We start from the raw sequence: 18,627 nt of genomic DNA, 5'->3' as shown, positions 1-18,627 counted from the left end.
CTCACCACAGTTTTATAAACCATTCCTTTTATTTTAGCTGAAACTCTCACACACATCACACCTGACACTTTTCTCCACCTGTTCCAGCCTGCCTGCACACGCTTCTATACTTCTTTTCCACACTCTCAATTGCTCTGGACTGTTGACCCGAAATACTTCAACTCCTCCTCTCTGTAACCTCACTCTTCCAATTGGGTCGCTCCCATTCACACACAGAGACTCCGTCTTGCTGCGGCTAACCTTTATTCCCCTCCTTTCCACGCCTCTAGCTTCTCCTCCGCCTGTTCCCTGCTCTCACTACACATCACAATGTCATCAGCAAAAATCTTTGTCCATGTCTAACCTCATCTGTCATCCTGTCCATTACCACAGCAAACAAGAATGGGCTCAGAGCTGATCCCTGATGTAGTCCCACCTACACTTTGAACACCTCCGCCACACCTACAGCACACCTCACCACGTCGTATAGTTCTCATACATGTCCTGCACCACTTGAACATACTTCTCTGCTACTCATACAAAACCACAGTTCCTCTCTGGGAACCCTGTCGTAAGCCTTCTCCAGATCTACAAAGAGACAATGCAGCTCCTTCTGACCTTCTCTGTACTTCTCTATCAACATCCTCAAAGCAAATACTGCATCTGTGGTACTCTTTTTTTTGGCATGAAACCATACTGCTGCTCACAAATGTTCACCTCTGCCCTCAGTCTAGCTTCAACTACTCTTTCCCATAGCTTCATTGTGTGGCTCATTAGCCTTATTCCTCTGTAGTTGCCACAACTCTGCACGTCTCCCTTGTTCTTAAAAATGGGCACCAGCACACTTCCCCTCCATTCCTCAGGTATCTTCTCACTCTCTAAGATCCTGTTGAGCAACCCAGTCAGAAATTCTACTACTTCACCTTTATATTTTTATGCAGGATCGTGAGTGATCGGCGGTAACAATGAATACACAGAGACTGATTTACTGTGCTAGAATATTTGTGCTTTTTATTCCCCGCAAACAGCAATAATCACAACTCGCTTTGCTAGAATAATGGTGTCTTTTATTCCCCGCAAACAGTAATCAATACACTACAACGTTAAGCAGCATAATATGATCATCATCAGCGCTTACCTTGACACTAGACCGGAGAGCCCACGGTCCGGGTAAAACGAGCTGCAAAACGGCTGGGCAATCGTACGTATTCCACAGCTGACTCTGTCCGGACTGTGTGCCGCTCCGTCTTTTATTCGTTAACAAAAAGTTGTGAGCGTGAGAAACCGGGCTGTCCAAGCCTTCTCCCAGACACTCTCGAAAACATGTTTTGCGAAGCAGGGAAGGCTGTAGTATAAACAAGGAAGAGTTACCAGGCTGATTCCGCCCTTTATTTACAAATTGTTGGGCACCTGGATTCGTACAACAGTTCAGGACAACAACATATCCTTATATAAGAGGTTACATGAGGACATATCAAACCATGGTTATTTTCCCTTCACTCCCCTAGACACGTCTGTACCTCCACAGGTATATCATCAGGACCGAGTGCCTTTCCTCTCTTCATCCTCTTCAATGGCCTTCTCACTTCATCCTTACTAATCTTTGCTACTTCCTGGCACACAACAGTCACTTCTTCTACTCTCCGTTCTCTCATTTTCCTCATCATCAACTCTTCAAAGTACTCTTTCCATCTTCCCATCACACTACTGGCATCTGTCAACACACTTCCTTTATTACCCTAACCTGTTTTACATCCTTCCCATCTCTGTCTCTTTGCCTGGCCAACCTGTATAGATCAGTCTCTCCCTCCTTACTATCCAACCTAGTGTACAAGTCATCGGAAGCCCCTTGTTTGGCCTTTGCCACTTCCACTTTCACCCTACGCTGAATTTCTCTGTACTCCTGTCTACTCTCTTCAGTCCTCTCAGTGTCCCACTTCTTCTTAGCTAACCTCTTTCTCTGGATCCACTTCTGCACCTCCTCATTCCACCACCAAGTCTCCTTATCTCCTTTCCTTCCAGATGACACACCAAGGACTGTCCTTCCTGTCTCCCTGATCACATTTGCTGTAGTTTTCCAGTCATCTGGAAGCACCTCCTGACCATCCAGAGCCTATTCTGATTTTAATATATAATATAATAATAATATATTAATTACTAATATAATAAATCAGAATAATATTTTAATAATAATAGTTTGTGGAAAATGACTTGGAAATGACTATTTTTCTCCATCTCAAGTAGTGACAAGTTTGCCACCTAATGTCGACTAAAAAAAAATGGCATCACAATGCTTAAAGGCTGAGACATAGAATGTATTATTGTAAAGAACATTTTTCACTTGACTTCCTTTTTAATTGTGTTTGTAGTTTTCGAAAAAGTAACTGCACTTCATTTCAATCAAAATGGCCCCACTAGGAGTTCAAGACTTGAGGCAAAAAAAAAAACTATTTGGGAAGTTTAAAAGTAAAATGATGACCTGGCATACAATCATAAACATTCTGTGGGATTTAAGGAGCCTGAGGCTGGAAACAGCCTTTTTGAATGGAGCTCCTCACCTCACATGTCAAATAAAGGAAATGTGAGCGTAAAATATGTATTTCCACGCTGCAGGCGTAATCAGACATTTGACACCACATCAACGCACCTTTTGTTTGAACCCGTTAATTAAAAAATGTGGCAGCCTTTCAGCAGGGACGGATGAATTGTAATCCAGCTAGGGGGCCATTATACATTAATGGATGATGTAAATCCCAGTTGTTAAAAGTCAGCATTTATGCTTTGTTGCTGCTTGACTTTCTGTGGGGGGTCTTCACAATTATCTACATGAGAACAAGCAGAACAAGCTTCTGTTGGCAACTTTGGAATTTTCCTTTGGGATAAAATTATCATTTTTGCGACGTTCTATTGAGTTGTTGTAATGGATTTTGAAAATGTGTTTAGTCGGCGTTTGGCAAAACTATATGAGCCAATGCAGCATATGCAGCAGACATGGTTGCTGCCATCTTATCTAGCCACGCCCACTGACTGTGAATCACAAACTGAACTGTTATGTGGATTTGTGATTGGATAAGCAACCTTCTGCCGTGAAAGTCTGCTTGCATGAAAATTTGATTGAGCAGACTACGAGTTTGATGTTTTTTGCCGTGTTTACGGTCAATAGCAACCATTTGTTGTCTCAACAATATAATACATTACTATTTTGACATGAAAATAATAATTAATAAAATTATAAAATAATAATTGACATACTACATAACGGAGGATAGGTTAAAAGTAAAATCTCCAAGAAAAGGGGAATTTGCGAATGCCTAACCACTGTAGGCCTGGATTTGAAAAAAAAATCTATATATCGATATCGAATCGATATTCCTTTTCATAGCCCAATATTGATTCATAAAACCATGAATCGATACTTTTAAATATGGCTACCAAATGCAAATCCTGTTATTCAGGGTACCCCAGTGTTTTTGCCACTTTATTTACATAGTGCTGTGGTTTTAATTGATTTCAATTTTTTTTTTTATTGTTTTGATCAGGTCATGTTCAATAAAACATACATGATTAATGTAACTAACTGCATTGGATTCAATTTTAAATGTAAATTTTCATATGTTTTTTTATTCTAATGCACCAAGTAAGAGCAATAAGTTTATATTTACAGCATTGATACTTCTGAGAATGTCTTCCATATAAAAGTAAAATTGCATGAAATCCTTAACTGATTCGAAAATCAATGTGCGTCAAATCGAATCGGGCCCTTCTGAATCCAATCGAATCGATTTTGGAAATCTGAATTGATACCCAGGCCTCGACCACTGTATTAAAAAAAAGAAAGAAAAAAACGTGTGTATTTTTGTCCATTAGTGAATATGTCAGTGTTTTCATGACTTAAAAGTAAAACATTTATGACTGACTGAGTAACTTCATTTTTAATAATCCTCCTCCATCTGTATATGTTCATTAGCGTCATTAGCTGGGTTTTATCCCAGCTGAATTTGAGCAGGAGGTGGTGCACATCTTGGACTGGTTGACAGTCAACTGCAATAATCCAGTATCTTAAGTATAGCAATAATAATAATAATAATGATAATAATAATAATACAGACAAAGCATCCAGTCAAGCATTAACTTTTTCAAAAAATTGTTATCTTGTAGATTTTTCCTCAAAAATATCTACACAACACCCTCCAATGACAACGTGAATGTGCATTTAGATTTTTGCAAATTTATAAATAAAACAGCACAAAACATAAAGCACTACGAATACTTTCCAGATTCAACTTTCTAATTAAATATTTGATGTGTGATGCGTATGAAGCACGGAAAATAAAATCAATATGAAGCCAATTATAATTAAATATTTTGATTACAAAGATCAAATTCTGAATTTTTTTTTTTTTTACTTGAACAAATCCTTTTTAACACATTCTATAAACTAACTTACGGTCAAAATGTCAGTTCTCCCCATTTTTGATTATGTTGATATTCACAGTTCTGCCTCCAAATCCCTCTTTCTTAAACTACATGATTTTTCTCATGCTGCCATAATAAATGATTGATTTTTCCTCACACTCCAGCAGCTATATCAGTCTCACAATCCTGAAACTTTCTTTGGCCACTCCTCTTTTCAGTTCTGCTGCAGATAATTGCCGTCTTCTGAAAAGCAATTCAAAGCTCAGTTTATTCATCCCTGGTCCTGCTTTTAATAACAACCTGTGATTGGCTGGTGACTAGTTCAGGGTGTACCTACCTCTCACCCCTGATTCAAAGTCAGGTGGGATCGGCTCCCTCCAACACACCTGCAACCTGATTGAGGATACACGGTTTAGGAAATGGATACATGAAAGGATAGATTATTTAGTTTATACAACAAAAAAACATTAAACAAGAATGTCATAACAAAGTAAAAATGAAATATATATTTTAACATCATGAAAATGTCATGAAATATACACATTGGTCATAAAATAAATCGTATAGTTTTAATAATGAATGGACAATATAATGAATTATTTCACATTTTAATTAATAATTTTAATTTAATAATCCTGATTGATGATTTAATTAGCTTGACATTTATTTCATTTTGTCACACATGCACACACACGCAAAGCCCCCATAGACTGAGTCCTTCCTTGTTTTATGTTTTATTTGAATTTTATGTCCTTTATGCTTTTCAAGTTTAAATTTTTATTTTTTTATGTTTAACGCAAATGCATTGAAACTTTGTTTTCACTGGCAATTCATCACACACTCATGAAAAGCGGCACTAACATACACGCACACTTTTGCACATACGCTATAAAAACGCATACCACTGCGATTGTAATAGTGCTTTTGTTGAGGAGTAATTAGCACTCTCACTTGCCATGACTCATACACATTAGCACTAATGCTGTGTATCTATGCGTATCCATACGTGTGTGTGTGTTTACACAGGTGTCATCAGCACGGTGGCAGCGTTGGATCGTGAGGATAAAGCAGAGCACAGTATCGAGGTGAGAACTCAGCACCTCTTACATCGCGTGGTAAAGGATACTTGCAGTTTCCTCATTTCCTCATCCATCTTCACTGCCCTTTTCAAGTATGATAAGATTGACTCTCATTACAATACTATATAAATCACTCAAGTCTGATGCGATATAATTCCTTGCAAATACTTAGGATGCAATAAAGTTAATGAATGATGGATGATTATTGACAATCATGTTATAATACTTTTCTCCTAACGTTTTATAATCAGGTAATCATGATACGATTCACTCGAAAGTATGATATAATGTGTTTAATTACAATACAATACAATTCACTCAAAGTACGCTACAATTATGATGACTTACTCTATTCACTGTTTGTTCAGGTCATAGTGTCCGACAACGGCTCTCCGTCGCTGCGCTCCACCGCAACCGTGGTGGTCCGCGTGCTGGATGACAACGACAACATGCCCAAGTTCACAGACAAACTTTTCCACGTCAAGCTGCCTGCCCAGCGCCAGCAGGACAACCGACTGGAAGTCTGCCGAATGATCGCCCGCGACGACGACGAAGGCTCCAACGCCGACGTGACGTACAAGCTACAAGACGACCACGATGGCAGTTTTCAAATCGATCCGTTGACGGGTGTGGTGACGTCCCTTGGAGAATTCTGGCCCGGAAATTACACCATTCTCACGGTAGTTTATGCTTGAAATGGTCTGTTAGCTAACATGATGAAGTGAACCGCAGCGATGGGTTAGTTAGTGACATTACCCCTATTTTTTTGTTTTGTTTTTAGAATGATCTTTTTTCAGTAGGTTAAATATAAACCTAAATACAGTCCAAACCAGGGCACGAGCGGCCATCTGGCATACAGGGCAGATAACCGTTGGGACAGAGTCTTTTGGGGCTGATGCCATTTAATTATTTTCCTCCATTTTGCCCCAAGACCCCACAATTTAGAGGGAGCAGCCCATTAATCAATTTATTGTACAATATAGACAACAACTTGAACCAATCAACATCAGTGGCAGCAACTTGGAGTTGGGCCTAAGTCAAAATTCCAGGGACGTATTATTTTGTGCCAGTACAGCCCTGACCCAAATTATGATCCTAAAACACTTTAATATCATATTAAACAGATTGAGTTAACTGAAAGTGTTAAAGACACTGATGAGTAGCTATATTGAGACTTTGCAACCTGTAAAAACACAAATGACTAATTTCCTAACTAATCCTTTATATACATGTGAAGTTTGTGAAGAAGAAAATATTCATGTAAAATTAAGTCTAAAAAAAACAAAGATAATGCAAGAACGTTTGTTAAAAAAATAAATTAATAATAATGATAATCATAATCACAATAATAAAAGTAGCCTACCTTAAAATATGCACAAAGTAGAAAGAAAAGTACACCAAATTATTTATAAAAAAACAACAAAACAAAACAAGGGAAGTACAACAAAATGAACTAAATAAAAGAAAGACGGTCCACAAAACTGCGTACAAATCAAGGAAAGAAGGAACTGTGTAAAACACACACACAAAAAAAAGTCCAACAAAATGTCTAAGAAACAAGGATAGCATTACAACATATGTAAAAATAAATAAATGAAAGTCCAAAGTGCATTAGAAATATATTTTTAAAAAGTATAGTAAAATAATAAAATAATAAAATCTATAAAAACAACAAAATCCACAAATAAGTCCCAAATAGTGCATAATAAGGAAAGTATAACAAAATGTGTGAAAAATCAAAAGTTTGTAATAAACAACAAAAGTAAAACAAAATACAACAATATTTTTTCACTGTATTTCCTAATAAATTAGCATACTGTACATTAGCACACATTAGACTTGTAATGTCTAATATTACCAGTTTTGACACTATAATTTCCAGATTAAAGCAACGGATGCAGGCAACCCACCGCTGTCGTCCGCAGCCAGGCTGGACATCGAGTGGGCTTCGCCCGATCCGCCTTCCGGCGAGCCGGTCGCCTTCGACGAGCCTCATTTTACATTCGCCGTCATGGAAACGGAACCCGTCACTCACATGGTGGGCATCATCATGACCGAAACATACCGGCTGCGCTGGTTTCACATCATAGGTAAGATATCGTGTATCGTGTCACCTATAAATCGCTTCAGCCTGTTTTGGTGTTCTATTGTGGAGCTGACTTTTGGCGAGACATCAAACTTTGCTGCCAGACTCAAACCCATCTGTATGGTATGCAAAGTTCAAATCAAGTCACAATTAGAGGAGTTCATCTGGGAAGGACACCTTGAAATGACCAAAATTAAACTAAGAAGGTCTCTTCAACATAGAATGGGAGAGTTCCTGTGTATTTTCATGCATGACTTCTCCAGGCTTTTTGTTGGCCTACTCATGAAAGACTTGTCTAACAAATTCCATGATGCTATGCGAAACTGGCTCCAATTTTTTAATTTTCTGGCAAATCATCAACTTTGCTGGCATAGCATTCGGACAAAATCTCAGGCATAAATTCCTCTTTGATGGACCCCTGAAAAATGCCTTATCTGAGCTTAAAATGGGCGCCTTCCAGTGTCTTTTTCTTATTATTGTTATATTCGGTTCGTGATGAAAGACATGTTTCCTAAATTTCAATTTGAAAAGATATATATTAAACTGGATGCAACTGGACATAATTTTGCATTGGCAAAGGAAATTCCTCTTTGAAAGGCCTCTGAAAATTGTCCAAATGCTTCCAAAATGGCCACTGCAAACCAATTTTTTTTGGGGGGGGGTGGGGGGGCTATGGATTCTTGAAACTTTTACATGGCTCTACTCGTGATGAACAAACCAAATTTCATATTGCTAAGGGAAATTGGCTTGGAAAATGTAAATGGCCAGTATGAAGCTAAAATGGCCGCCTTCCTGTGTCTTTTCAGGCAAGGGGTTTTACAGCTTTTTACTCATGATAGCCATACCTACCAGATTTTGTGTTACTATATGAAACTGGGTAGGACGATTCTTTTAAAGGCTCCTGGAAATGGCGAAAAAATGTTTCCAATCGGCTGCTTCGGGAAAAAAAATTATAATAAAGCAACAGAATCCATTTTGTGCAATGTCCAGGCATGGCTTCTTGAAAAATTGAAAAAATGAGCCTGAAATGGCTCCTTCAAAACAAAATGGCCGTTTTCCCATGTCTTATCAGACATAGCTCCTGGATATATTTTTGTGGGTGTACTCATGATACACATGCCTATATGTGATAGATGAGTGTTATGCTACATTGTGATTTAGTAAATGCTCAGTGTGTCATTGTGATGGATGGTAAAGAGGTCTCGCTGTCAGCAATGTGTTGTTGTTTTTTATCACTGAGGATAAATCAGTAGCATTCCGTCTATCACCAGCTGACAGGTCGCCACAGGCGGGGTCGACCAGCCTTTCCTCCATTTCGTCATTTCATGTTGAAATTCACACTTTTTTGTTTTTGCTAAGTTGGTATGAAAAGCATCAATAGAAGAAGCCACAACACTTTATTTGCAACTATGATCTAGTGAGTTCTCATGGAATTTCATCCAGTTCTTTTGTTTTTCGATCATATACATATACATTTACCTCCTCTTTCCACATTTTTCCACCGATTCAAATCTTTCCAACTTCAAAATATTGAACTATTTCAGCATATAAAGAAACATAATATCATATTCTCCACAACCACATTCCAGAATACATTTCTCAAATTATGAGCTGTTTTACATATTTCCCCACTTCCAAATTTCTAAACTGACTCAAACTATTGCAACAATAAGTCTCTGTTCTACTTTACAACATTTCAGCAATCCAATTAATTTCACAGTATTTCAGATCAGCATCAGACCTTCCGTTTTCATACACAATTCTACCGATATTGCATTCTCTAGTTAGTTGTATGGAATTGCATTTTATCAGTGGAGCTCATCTCTGTGTTGTTGTGTCAGCGGAATACTTTCTCTCGCTCGCCCTCTGATATGATAAAGTATTCCTCTCTTTCTCTCTCTCTCTCTCTCTCTCTCTCTCTCTCATCTCTTATCGCTCTTTGGGTCCCACATGATCTCTAACAGACAAATGGAGACTTCCTGAGATGGCTCCACTTGTTCTGTCTGCAGAAAAAACAACAACAATAACATACTGCCTTTCAGATTGCGGCGGGAAAAAAAACGCAAAAGCTAAAGCTGGAAATGGAAGTGTAGGCCAGGTGGAAGTGCAAATTGGGGGCGTGCTGGGCCGCGGAATGGGGGTCGTCACCCGGGGAAATCGGGAAGTTTGTTGGTGGCTGTCACTTCTTTTTGGAAGAAAAGTACAATACTTAATGTCAGTACATCTATATTGTACCATATTTACTCTATTGTCTTGATGTCGATACACCTTGAATCAAGGCTTGAAATTTAGTTTTTTGCTCACCAGCTATTGTGGTCACTGGTTTCCCAGTTAGTGGCTTCTCAGTATTTTCACTGGCCACAATTTTGTTGTTGTTTAATAACGGTTAAGTGCAACCAAATACCACTTTTATATATATATAAAATAAAATAAAAAGCCGGTGCGCAAATCATGAACTAAATTTCTAAAACATTATTCAAATGCATAAATATTTTATAAATGTTTAAGGCACTCAATTTATAGAGTAACATATTTCCTTCAACAATAAATGACTTTGTGGCCTTTTCTACACTACATTTGTTATGTATTTATATCATATGTAATGTACTGTATATATATGCTAACATCATGTTTGAAATCTATGCACCTCTAAAATACCATATTTTAATCATATTTAATGTTTGTACACCTGCAAAGTTCTGTAACTGCTATTTATTGTGTAATGCAATAGTGCAATATTTACATCATAATTAATGTATATACACCTCTTATATTATGTACCATTACTACATCATAATGTAATGTCAATACAGTTTTTTTGTTACTATATATTAATATATCATCCTCAAATGTAGCATATTTACTCCATATTTATTCAACTTTCCTCTGCTATTGTTCCATTTTCACATGACACTAATTTACCATACTTACATTATATTTAGTTATATACACCATTAATGTACCACATTTACATAATCTATACAGCTCTAAAGTACAAAGTTACAGTTAATGACTGTACACCTACGTAATGTCCACACCTCTAATGTTGTATATACTTCATATTTAACATACACCATCATATTAAAAAGATTATGTACCTCTGATGGTAAATGGACTGTTTTTATATAGCGCTTTAACTACACCATATGTTGCTTAAAGCGCTTTACTTTTATGGGAGACGACCACTCTACCAGGGAGCCAAGCCGCCCTCTGATGTACCCTATTTCCATCATTTTTTATGTCTATATTCATTGTTGCTTTACCATAATGCCGCATTTGACCGATTGTTGAAGCTTTATGTCAATACTATGTGAGGTTGATGAATAGTAGGGTGAGGGTGGTCTGCGCATCTCATCTCCCCTTGTGACACTGACCCACATAAATATGAAGAAGAATGGTGGAAGAAGAAAAAAAAGGGATGATAAATGGAATTCCAGCTCAAAGGCTACTTTTGTTGCAGCACAACATGACGTTGGTCTGTTCTTTTTTCCTTCTTAATGTCAACTACACAGACGGTCTACCTTGACACCATCACAAACAACACTCAGGCATTAGCATTTAGCGTTAGCCTGGCTGCTCGAGAGCAAAAGGCTTCCTGATGCACTGCCAGCAGGAAGTCGATGCCGCCAATTAATCTAAATCAATTAAAGACACTGCTAGTCACTTCATTCGTTAAGGCGGAAGTGACTAAATCAATTTCAACCGTGTGTGTGTGTGGGTGTGTGTATGTGTGGGTGTTTGTGTGTAACTTCAGTAGAGTGGACAATAGGCTTTTCAAGAAAAGCAAGTTAAGAGTGTGCCTGGTATAAATATACTTACAAATATGTATTAAAAAAAATCATATTCAAATTGGAAAACAAAAAAAATCCACAGAAGACTCGGTCACACACAGGCACATGTACGCCAGATAGTATGATTAACGTGTTCACCTCACTCGCCCAGGATAATCACCACCATATAAAATAGAAATTATGTGGAACAATTTAAAATAATCCATAGTATTTTTTTAAACCACGGAATGTTTGATCATGTGTGTGCAGGTTCTTTTCCCACAGTTCCAGTAAAAGTGATAACTGCCACCGTGCACAATAGAAATAAGAAGAATAGCAAGAAATAATCCACAAAATAAATAAATAAATAAATAGATAAACTGAATTTGGGGCACACTCAATAAATCATGCTGAATTATGTGATTAATCCACAGAATTAAAACAGTGCGAGCAAGGGGATGTGCACCTGCGATCAATTGTCCCACCAGTTATTCACAATAGAACAATCTAAATCAAATTGCGTACCATATTTTCGCGTTTTTTTTCATAGGTTGGCTGTTCCTGCGATTTATACTCCGGAGTGATTAATACATGAAAAAAATATATTAGGGGAATATCATTTCACAGACAGCCACAAGAGGGCGCTCTAGACGTATACTATAATATACTATATATTGTATATGTAATGAAATTTATACTCCAGTGTGACTTATGTATGTTTTTTTTGTTCTACCTAATTACGGGTTTTTGGCCTAGTGCGATTTATACTCCGGAGCCACTTATAGTCCAAAAAATACGGTAATTAATGTGTTCAGTAGTTATTCATGATGACCAACACAGTGCACACTAGAAATAAAGACAATGTCTAGAAGGAGTCCACAAAAGTCCTTATCACACTCGGTCAGGCATGGGCCCATGTATGCCAAATCATGATTAATGTTTTCACTTCGCTTGCCATTTATTCATGGTAACCTCCTCCACCTTGCACAATATTTTTTTTTTATTAAACTCGAAATTATTCACAGTAAAAAAGAAAAAAATTGATGGCATCTACATTCATATATATGTACACAATATACTTGTGATCAAATTCTTCCTCGTTAACCATCACTGTGCACATTAGAAATAAACAACTAGAAATAATCCACCTAGTGCAAGAAGGGCATGCTCCATCATAACACATACATTAAAATGTCATACAGTTAGGTTGTATACTACCACCTTTCACAATAAAAATAAACAGCAGAGCAAAAAATTTGCCACAAATCTAATCTAATCTGTCACTCATAGGTATGTGCATCTGTATTTGCTATGCACATGGGATGGCTTCTCTCACCAGTTATTTGTGCTAAACCCCATCTTGCACAGCAGAAATGAATGCTATTAATTCACATACTGAAAAGGTCATATAAAGTCATAGCATATCCGTAATAACAGCTGATGTTTGTCGTTTTGGTGTGCTTCAGGTGGCGATGAAGAAAAGGACTTTGAAATCCAGAGGAACTCGGGCACCATCTCCATCGCACGCCGACTGGACGCTGCCCGCCGCTCCAACTACAACCTGACGGTGCATGTCTCAGACGGCCACCACAGCTCCACTGTGCAGGTCAGAATGTGTCAAAAGACCCTGTGTGTTCAATCTATACTGTTTGTGTAACATCCCACTTTGGTTGGAAAGGGTTCCAGTTACATGTACACAAAAAACATAGATGATGCACTACTTTTTGCTTCAGGGCAGTTGCTCTACCAAAACCATTGAGTTGAGTACACTGACACCATACGGTGCGCTTATATCAATTTTCTGCTCTCAAGGTGAAGAAAAAATTGGCCGAATACCTCGAAAAACGTATAGGTTAGGTCACTCGTATCTCAAGGTACCACTGTAGCAGTTTTGCCGTAAGCCACACTGCACTTTCGACCAACACATTCATATATGCGAGGCAGTCGGCGCACCTGGCGCGCCTGAATTGAAAATAGTTTTGTTTAGGTCAGTACGTGTATGCAGAACTCCATGCCAACAGTGCATAGACAGCTTGTTAGTGGGTCACTGAGTTCATTGCTGCGAGTGCAATTTTCACCTTCGCTGACACGTCGCCAGCTGCGACGGAAATGTTCATGTCGCCAGCTGCAATGGAAATGTTCATGTTCAATGCTAAGGGAAAAATTGTCTGTGGAAATCAGCAATTCAAAGAAGAATGGATTTTAAATTAAAAATGTGCATTTTTTTCTCTCTCAAATTAGCACAAGGCACATAGACTTAATATGCCGCTAGAGTGTAGCCGTGATAAAGATTTCTAGTTCAAAATGTTCATTTGGAGATGAAGCAATCAAACTTGGAAACAACATTTCCATATAAAAACAAGAAAAATAAAATTGTCAGGAAAATTCTCATTCTCGTATCAAGCTGCAAGCTGGATTTAAAAAATGCAGACAACTTAAAAGACTGCCTAACTGAAGTGATGGACACAATGTGTGAAGGCAAACAAAAAGAGGAAATGACACTTCAAATTAAGCAAATCCCCCTCTCAGATTCCTCAGTAAACAGACACACTCAAGTGTTGGCTGCTGATCTATTTAAGCAGCCGTGTGACGGAATAAAAAATGTAATCATGACTACACTATATTCCTTCATGCATTTCCATAGCTGTGAATGAGACACTGACACCACTGATAACGCTCTCCTGAAACTGCATGATGTTGAAAATTGTAAGAGGAGACTTTGTTGGGATGGAAATTACTTTTATTTTAGCTGATGTTTTTGCTATTGTTGTTTAAAAAAAAAAAATTTGAATTACGTCTTGAAAGGCGCCTATGAATTAAATGAATAATTATTTTTATTAAATTAAAATGTTATTATGGCAAGTTGCCTGTACCTAAATAAATCAACTTTCGACTCATTCCAAAAAAAAAATTGTGGCTCTTCAGGATTTATATTTCAGGATTTGGGAGTACCCAAAAATATACTCAAGTAAGAGTACTGCTACTTGAGAATATCATGACTCAAGTAAAAGTGAAAAGTTTGTCCCCCAAATAATTACTTGCGTAAGTACTCTGTGAAGAAACTACTCAAGTACTAACGTGTATTACATCTGATTTATGTTTAGTATGAGCACCAAATCAAGAAAAATGATTACAGATATTGCCCAACAATATAACTACAATTTACAACAATAATTAATTTAATTTTAATAAGATCATGTAAATTAAGGCAAATTCAGCCACATGGAATGGTCTTAAATAACTTTCTTTTCTTTTCTTTTTTACACTTGTCATACAGTAAAACAGGCACTGTTTTCCCCAATTTGAAACTGAGTCTTTGTAGGCTAAGATGTGGGCATTTTTAGACAGACACTGCTGCACATGGCATGCGTTATCCATTTTGTGCAGCCGCGTGAGACTTTGTGTGCAGTCATGTGACTGCATGGCTGCATTTGATTGGTACAAACTGGAGTCAAATGACACTTGTGCGTCACGTGGCATAAGTCTCTAACAAAGCAAGACTAATTGCTCGCACATGAAATAATAGATCATAAATGTAGCGATTGGAATGTAGCTCAATGTAATGGTATAAAAGTAGCATCTCCTACACAAAAATTCTCAAGAGTAAAACGCAGGTTTCATTACAACTGCTTTATCTATTGTTAATTTTCTAATTTATCTAAACAATTACATAAGTAAATGTAACTATAGCACATTTATATCCATGCCTGGTTCAGGATTAAGTTTAAGGTTATAATTTAGGGCTAGGATGTAGGTAGGCTTTATAGTTTGGGGCTAGTTTTTAGGGGATTATGCATAGTTCATTTCTAGGGTTTCAGATTATGGTTTAGGATTAAGGGTTTGGATTTAAATTTAGGAGGCAAGGACCTTTTTTTTGGGGTTTTGGATTTAGGGTCATTATTAGTATTTATACTGTATTTCTCAACCTAGTATGAGTTCAAGGACTTAGGTAGGATCCTAAGTAGAACGTTGTTGTAAAAGGCCCAGAGAGGACATGAAGAAAAATTTTATATTGGATTTATAAATGTTTTTTTGTCTGTTTCTTTCTTTCACACTTGTATGCCTGAGTGCTCTCTTACATGAAGAAAGTGGTAGAAAAAAATGACTGATGCAGTGTGGTGTTTGTTTGATTTGCTCCACTGCTGAGTCGGCGTGATAACAAACAGCCACCTCTGTGATTTAGTTTCATCTCCTCCATACTGGATGTCATTCCCTTAACCTGGCTACTCTACGTTTCTTTGTTTTTGTTTTATTTTATTTTTTGATTTTTTGATTTTTTTTTTTTTTGCGCACCACAGGCCTACGTCCGCGTTCTGGACATGAATGAACATCGACCTGTCTTCCTCAAGATGCTCTATGAGGTGTGTGCCCGCATGTGTGTGTGCGTGTGTGTGTGTGTATTCGCGTGTGTATGTGTGTGTGTGTGTGTAGGAGTACTATCAAATGGTAAATGATTTGCTTTTTATATAGCGGAGATTTTAGTGATTTTGAGCCAATATTTCGTAGCAGGATAGCAACCTGGATTGAGAAAGGGTTAAGGGGTTTAGGGTTTTGTTGGAATTTAAGGTTGGGGTTTATCGGTTATGACAAATTGAAATCGAGTGAGATAGGATTTTGGGTTAGGGTTAGGGCTAATAGTTAGGGTGAGGGATTGGGGTTAGGATCAGGAGATTTTTATTTCAGGCTCAGCGTGAGGGTTTAAGGTTTAGAGGTTTGGGTTGGAGTTAGTTTATATAGTTAAGATTTGAGGTGTGTGAGGATGTGTTTGAATTCATTCAGCATAGGTTTGTGTTAAGGGTGATATGGATTTTGGTTTCATGTTAGGGTGTCGAAAAAGCAGAAGAAAGCAATTGTAATATTTTGATGCTAGGTCTAGTGGGGTCTAGTGAGGTGCTCTGATGGCAGATTATTGTATCATGATGGTTCACACTGAAAATGATTTCAGATTCAAGTTGCAAATGTCCTTTTTCTTACTTTCTCAACTGTGTCTGTCAGGTGAGGGTCCCTGAAGACACACCAGCATGGAAGGACATCCTGCACGTAGCGGCGCGTGATGTCGACGCCAACAGCAAGCTGGTCTTCTCCATTCACAGTAGCCTGAACCCCAACAGCTATAAACTCTTCCACCTGGACCCCAAGAGTGGCGTCCTGGCCACCACCGACAAACTGGACTATGAGACCATTCCGCTGCACACGCTTGTTGTCATGGTAACAGCCACACTGTTGCGCTGTGCTGTAAATGAGTTGCTTTTTAGAGATACATGGCCATCCACCATCATAGACCTTCCATTTAATCATGCACCAGGGATTCTCAGTAGGCTTTAGGTCTGAGAATGGTGATGTCAAGCTTAATCACAAAAGAGTCTCAAAGGGCTTCACAGTGGCAGTAAAACAGGCCAAAATCTGTATGAGAGAATATGAGAATTACAGTAAGTGGTACACTTCACATTGTTTCAATAAATAAATAAATAAATACAATTTTACATGCCACCTAGATGACCACTACGACTCAGTGAGGACAAACTTCATCAGCAGTTTCTTAAAAGTGGTCTTTGCAGAAGCTTCAATAACAACAGGCGACAGATTGTTCCACACGTGTGTCTCTGTATAACACAGGCTCTCAATAGGGTTGAGGTCAGCAATGAAAGTGCAAATGAGTTAATACTAAAAGGATTTTTCTTGAAATATCAACGGTTTTTATTTTGTTTTCGGAGGCCATTTTGTCACCTTCAGGAACCTTAAAGGGCCTATCATCTCGCTCTCCGCTATTTCTGTCCAAAACATCACTCCCCCAAATCCTCGTTGATAGTCAGCCACCAACCACCAGTTAGCCCAAATACCTGTATGCCACTCATCAGTGGTTTTGATAACAGCTGCTCTCTTAATACCATGCATTTAAACTGAAGAAAACGTTCCTGAATACGTGTTGTCAATATGACGACGTGTAATGAACCCTTTTAGGTGCGTGACCAGGAGATCCCAGTCAAAAGGAATTTTGCCAAGGTGATGGTGCATGTGGAGGACTGCAACGACCACGCACCCGCCTTCCTCAGCACACGCTATGAGGCCGCCGTGTCCAACGTATCGCCCGCTGGCTCCGAGGTGGTGCGCGTCAAGGCCCTGGATGGCGACGCAGGCAGCAACGCTGACATTGTCTACTCTCTGCATTCTGGTGAGTGGCAAAGGGTTGTTGTTTTTTTCACCTTAAAGGTACACACACAACACACAAATATCCCAGCATGTACAATAATTACACAATATAAATCATGTTTATTACTTAAAATTTTCTAATGTCATATTTTATCCTTTTTCTCACAATACATTGTTATTTTTCTTTACTAAAAGACAAGTAACAAAAAAGTTCTGGTGTTTCTTGGGTAATTGGGATTAATGGCATTTCAATTAAATGGGGGGAAATAATTTGCCATACAAGTAAATTGATTTAAAAAACTTGGTCATGGAACAAATTAAACTCATAAGTCAAAGTACCACTGTAGATATTTTTACATCTGAGAGCCGCCTGGCATTTTCCCGCCCTTTTTTCCCCGCCATCGAACGTCAGCCAGTTAAGAGCTCCACTGAAGCAGAGCGCTCAAGGACACCATGATGACGCCCCGGGGAGAGCCGCCAGAGTGCTTCTCAATTTCCTCCCCCGGCGATCATTTTATGTTTGGGATTTCCTGGGCTCAGGCCAGCTCTCCGTAGCTGTTTTATTGTTTCATTTGCGCTCTGCACAGAATGTCATGGAACAAATACCTCCCAGCTTTGTCCAGGGATTTTACTCTGATCCCATAGCACAATGGAGAAAAAAAAAGGCCTACCTGGATGTGATTTATGTGTTAGTTCCTGGACAAAGCCTTTGTCTCCTGTTGAGGTTATTGTTCACACAGCATTTTTTGCTAAATAAAAAATAGAGAAAAGATTCACGAGAAGCAGGGAGAAATAAATAAAGAATCAAGTGATTTATGATGGTGCATCAATACAGATTGTAAAGAAGTTCAATTGAACAATAACAATGCTCCATTACTTTTCCTTTCTTGACAACAATCTTCCCAATTTACCCCAATGAGCGAACAATTGAGGATCAGCAAACATTGTTTTTAGACGTGAAAATGAGGCTGCAGAAAACTCAGTGAGCAATCACCTTTTTTGCAGTTGGCTACTCAGAAATTCACCAATTGTTGCTTTATTCTTTGGAATCTATCCTCTGCTATTCCCTGAAAAACACACCAGTATTGTAAAAAATACAATGCTCAATGCTCTTTTTGTGGGGCCGGAAGACGCAACAAGAAAGGAA

The 18,627-nt window shown here is 38.3% G+C and overlaps 1 protein-coding gene across 1 annotated transcript in view; it reads left to right on the top strand.

The window, feature by feature from the left end:
* fat2 (FAT atypical cadherin 2) overlaps positions 1–18,627 on the top strand; it is a 100,623-nt gene that overhangs the window by 29,883 nt on the left and 52,113 nt on the right. The window contains exons 4-10 of the mRNA XM_077577580.1: positions 5,422–5,480; positions 5,843–6,154; positions 7,357–7,564; positions 12,797–12,936; positions 15,629–15,691; positions 16,326–16,538; positions 17,292–17,502. Coding sequence (XP_077433706.1) covers positions 5,422–5,480; positions 5,843–6,154; positions 7,357–7,564; positions 12,797–12,936; positions 15,629–15,691; positions 16,326–16,538; positions 17,292–17,502 — 1,206 coding nt within the window. The remainder of the gene's footprint in view (positions 1–5,421; positions 5,481–5,842; positions 6,155–7,356; positions 7,565–12,796; positions 12,937–15,628; positions 15,692–16,325; positions 16,539–17,291; positions 17,503–18,627) is intronic.

The sequence above is a fragment of the Vanacampus margaritifer genome, chromosome 10 (assembly GCF_051991255.1).
Source record: "Vanacampus margaritifer isolate UIUO_Vmar chromosome 10, RoL_Vmar_1.0, whole genome shotgun sequence".
Classification (NCBI taxonomy): Eukaryota; Metazoa; Chordata; class Actinopteri; order Syngnathiformes; family Syngnathidae; genus Vanacampus; species Vanacampus margaritifer.
The sequence above is the reverse complement of the archived record's forward strand: the minus strand, read 5'-3'. Positions and strand labels throughout refer to the sequence as shown.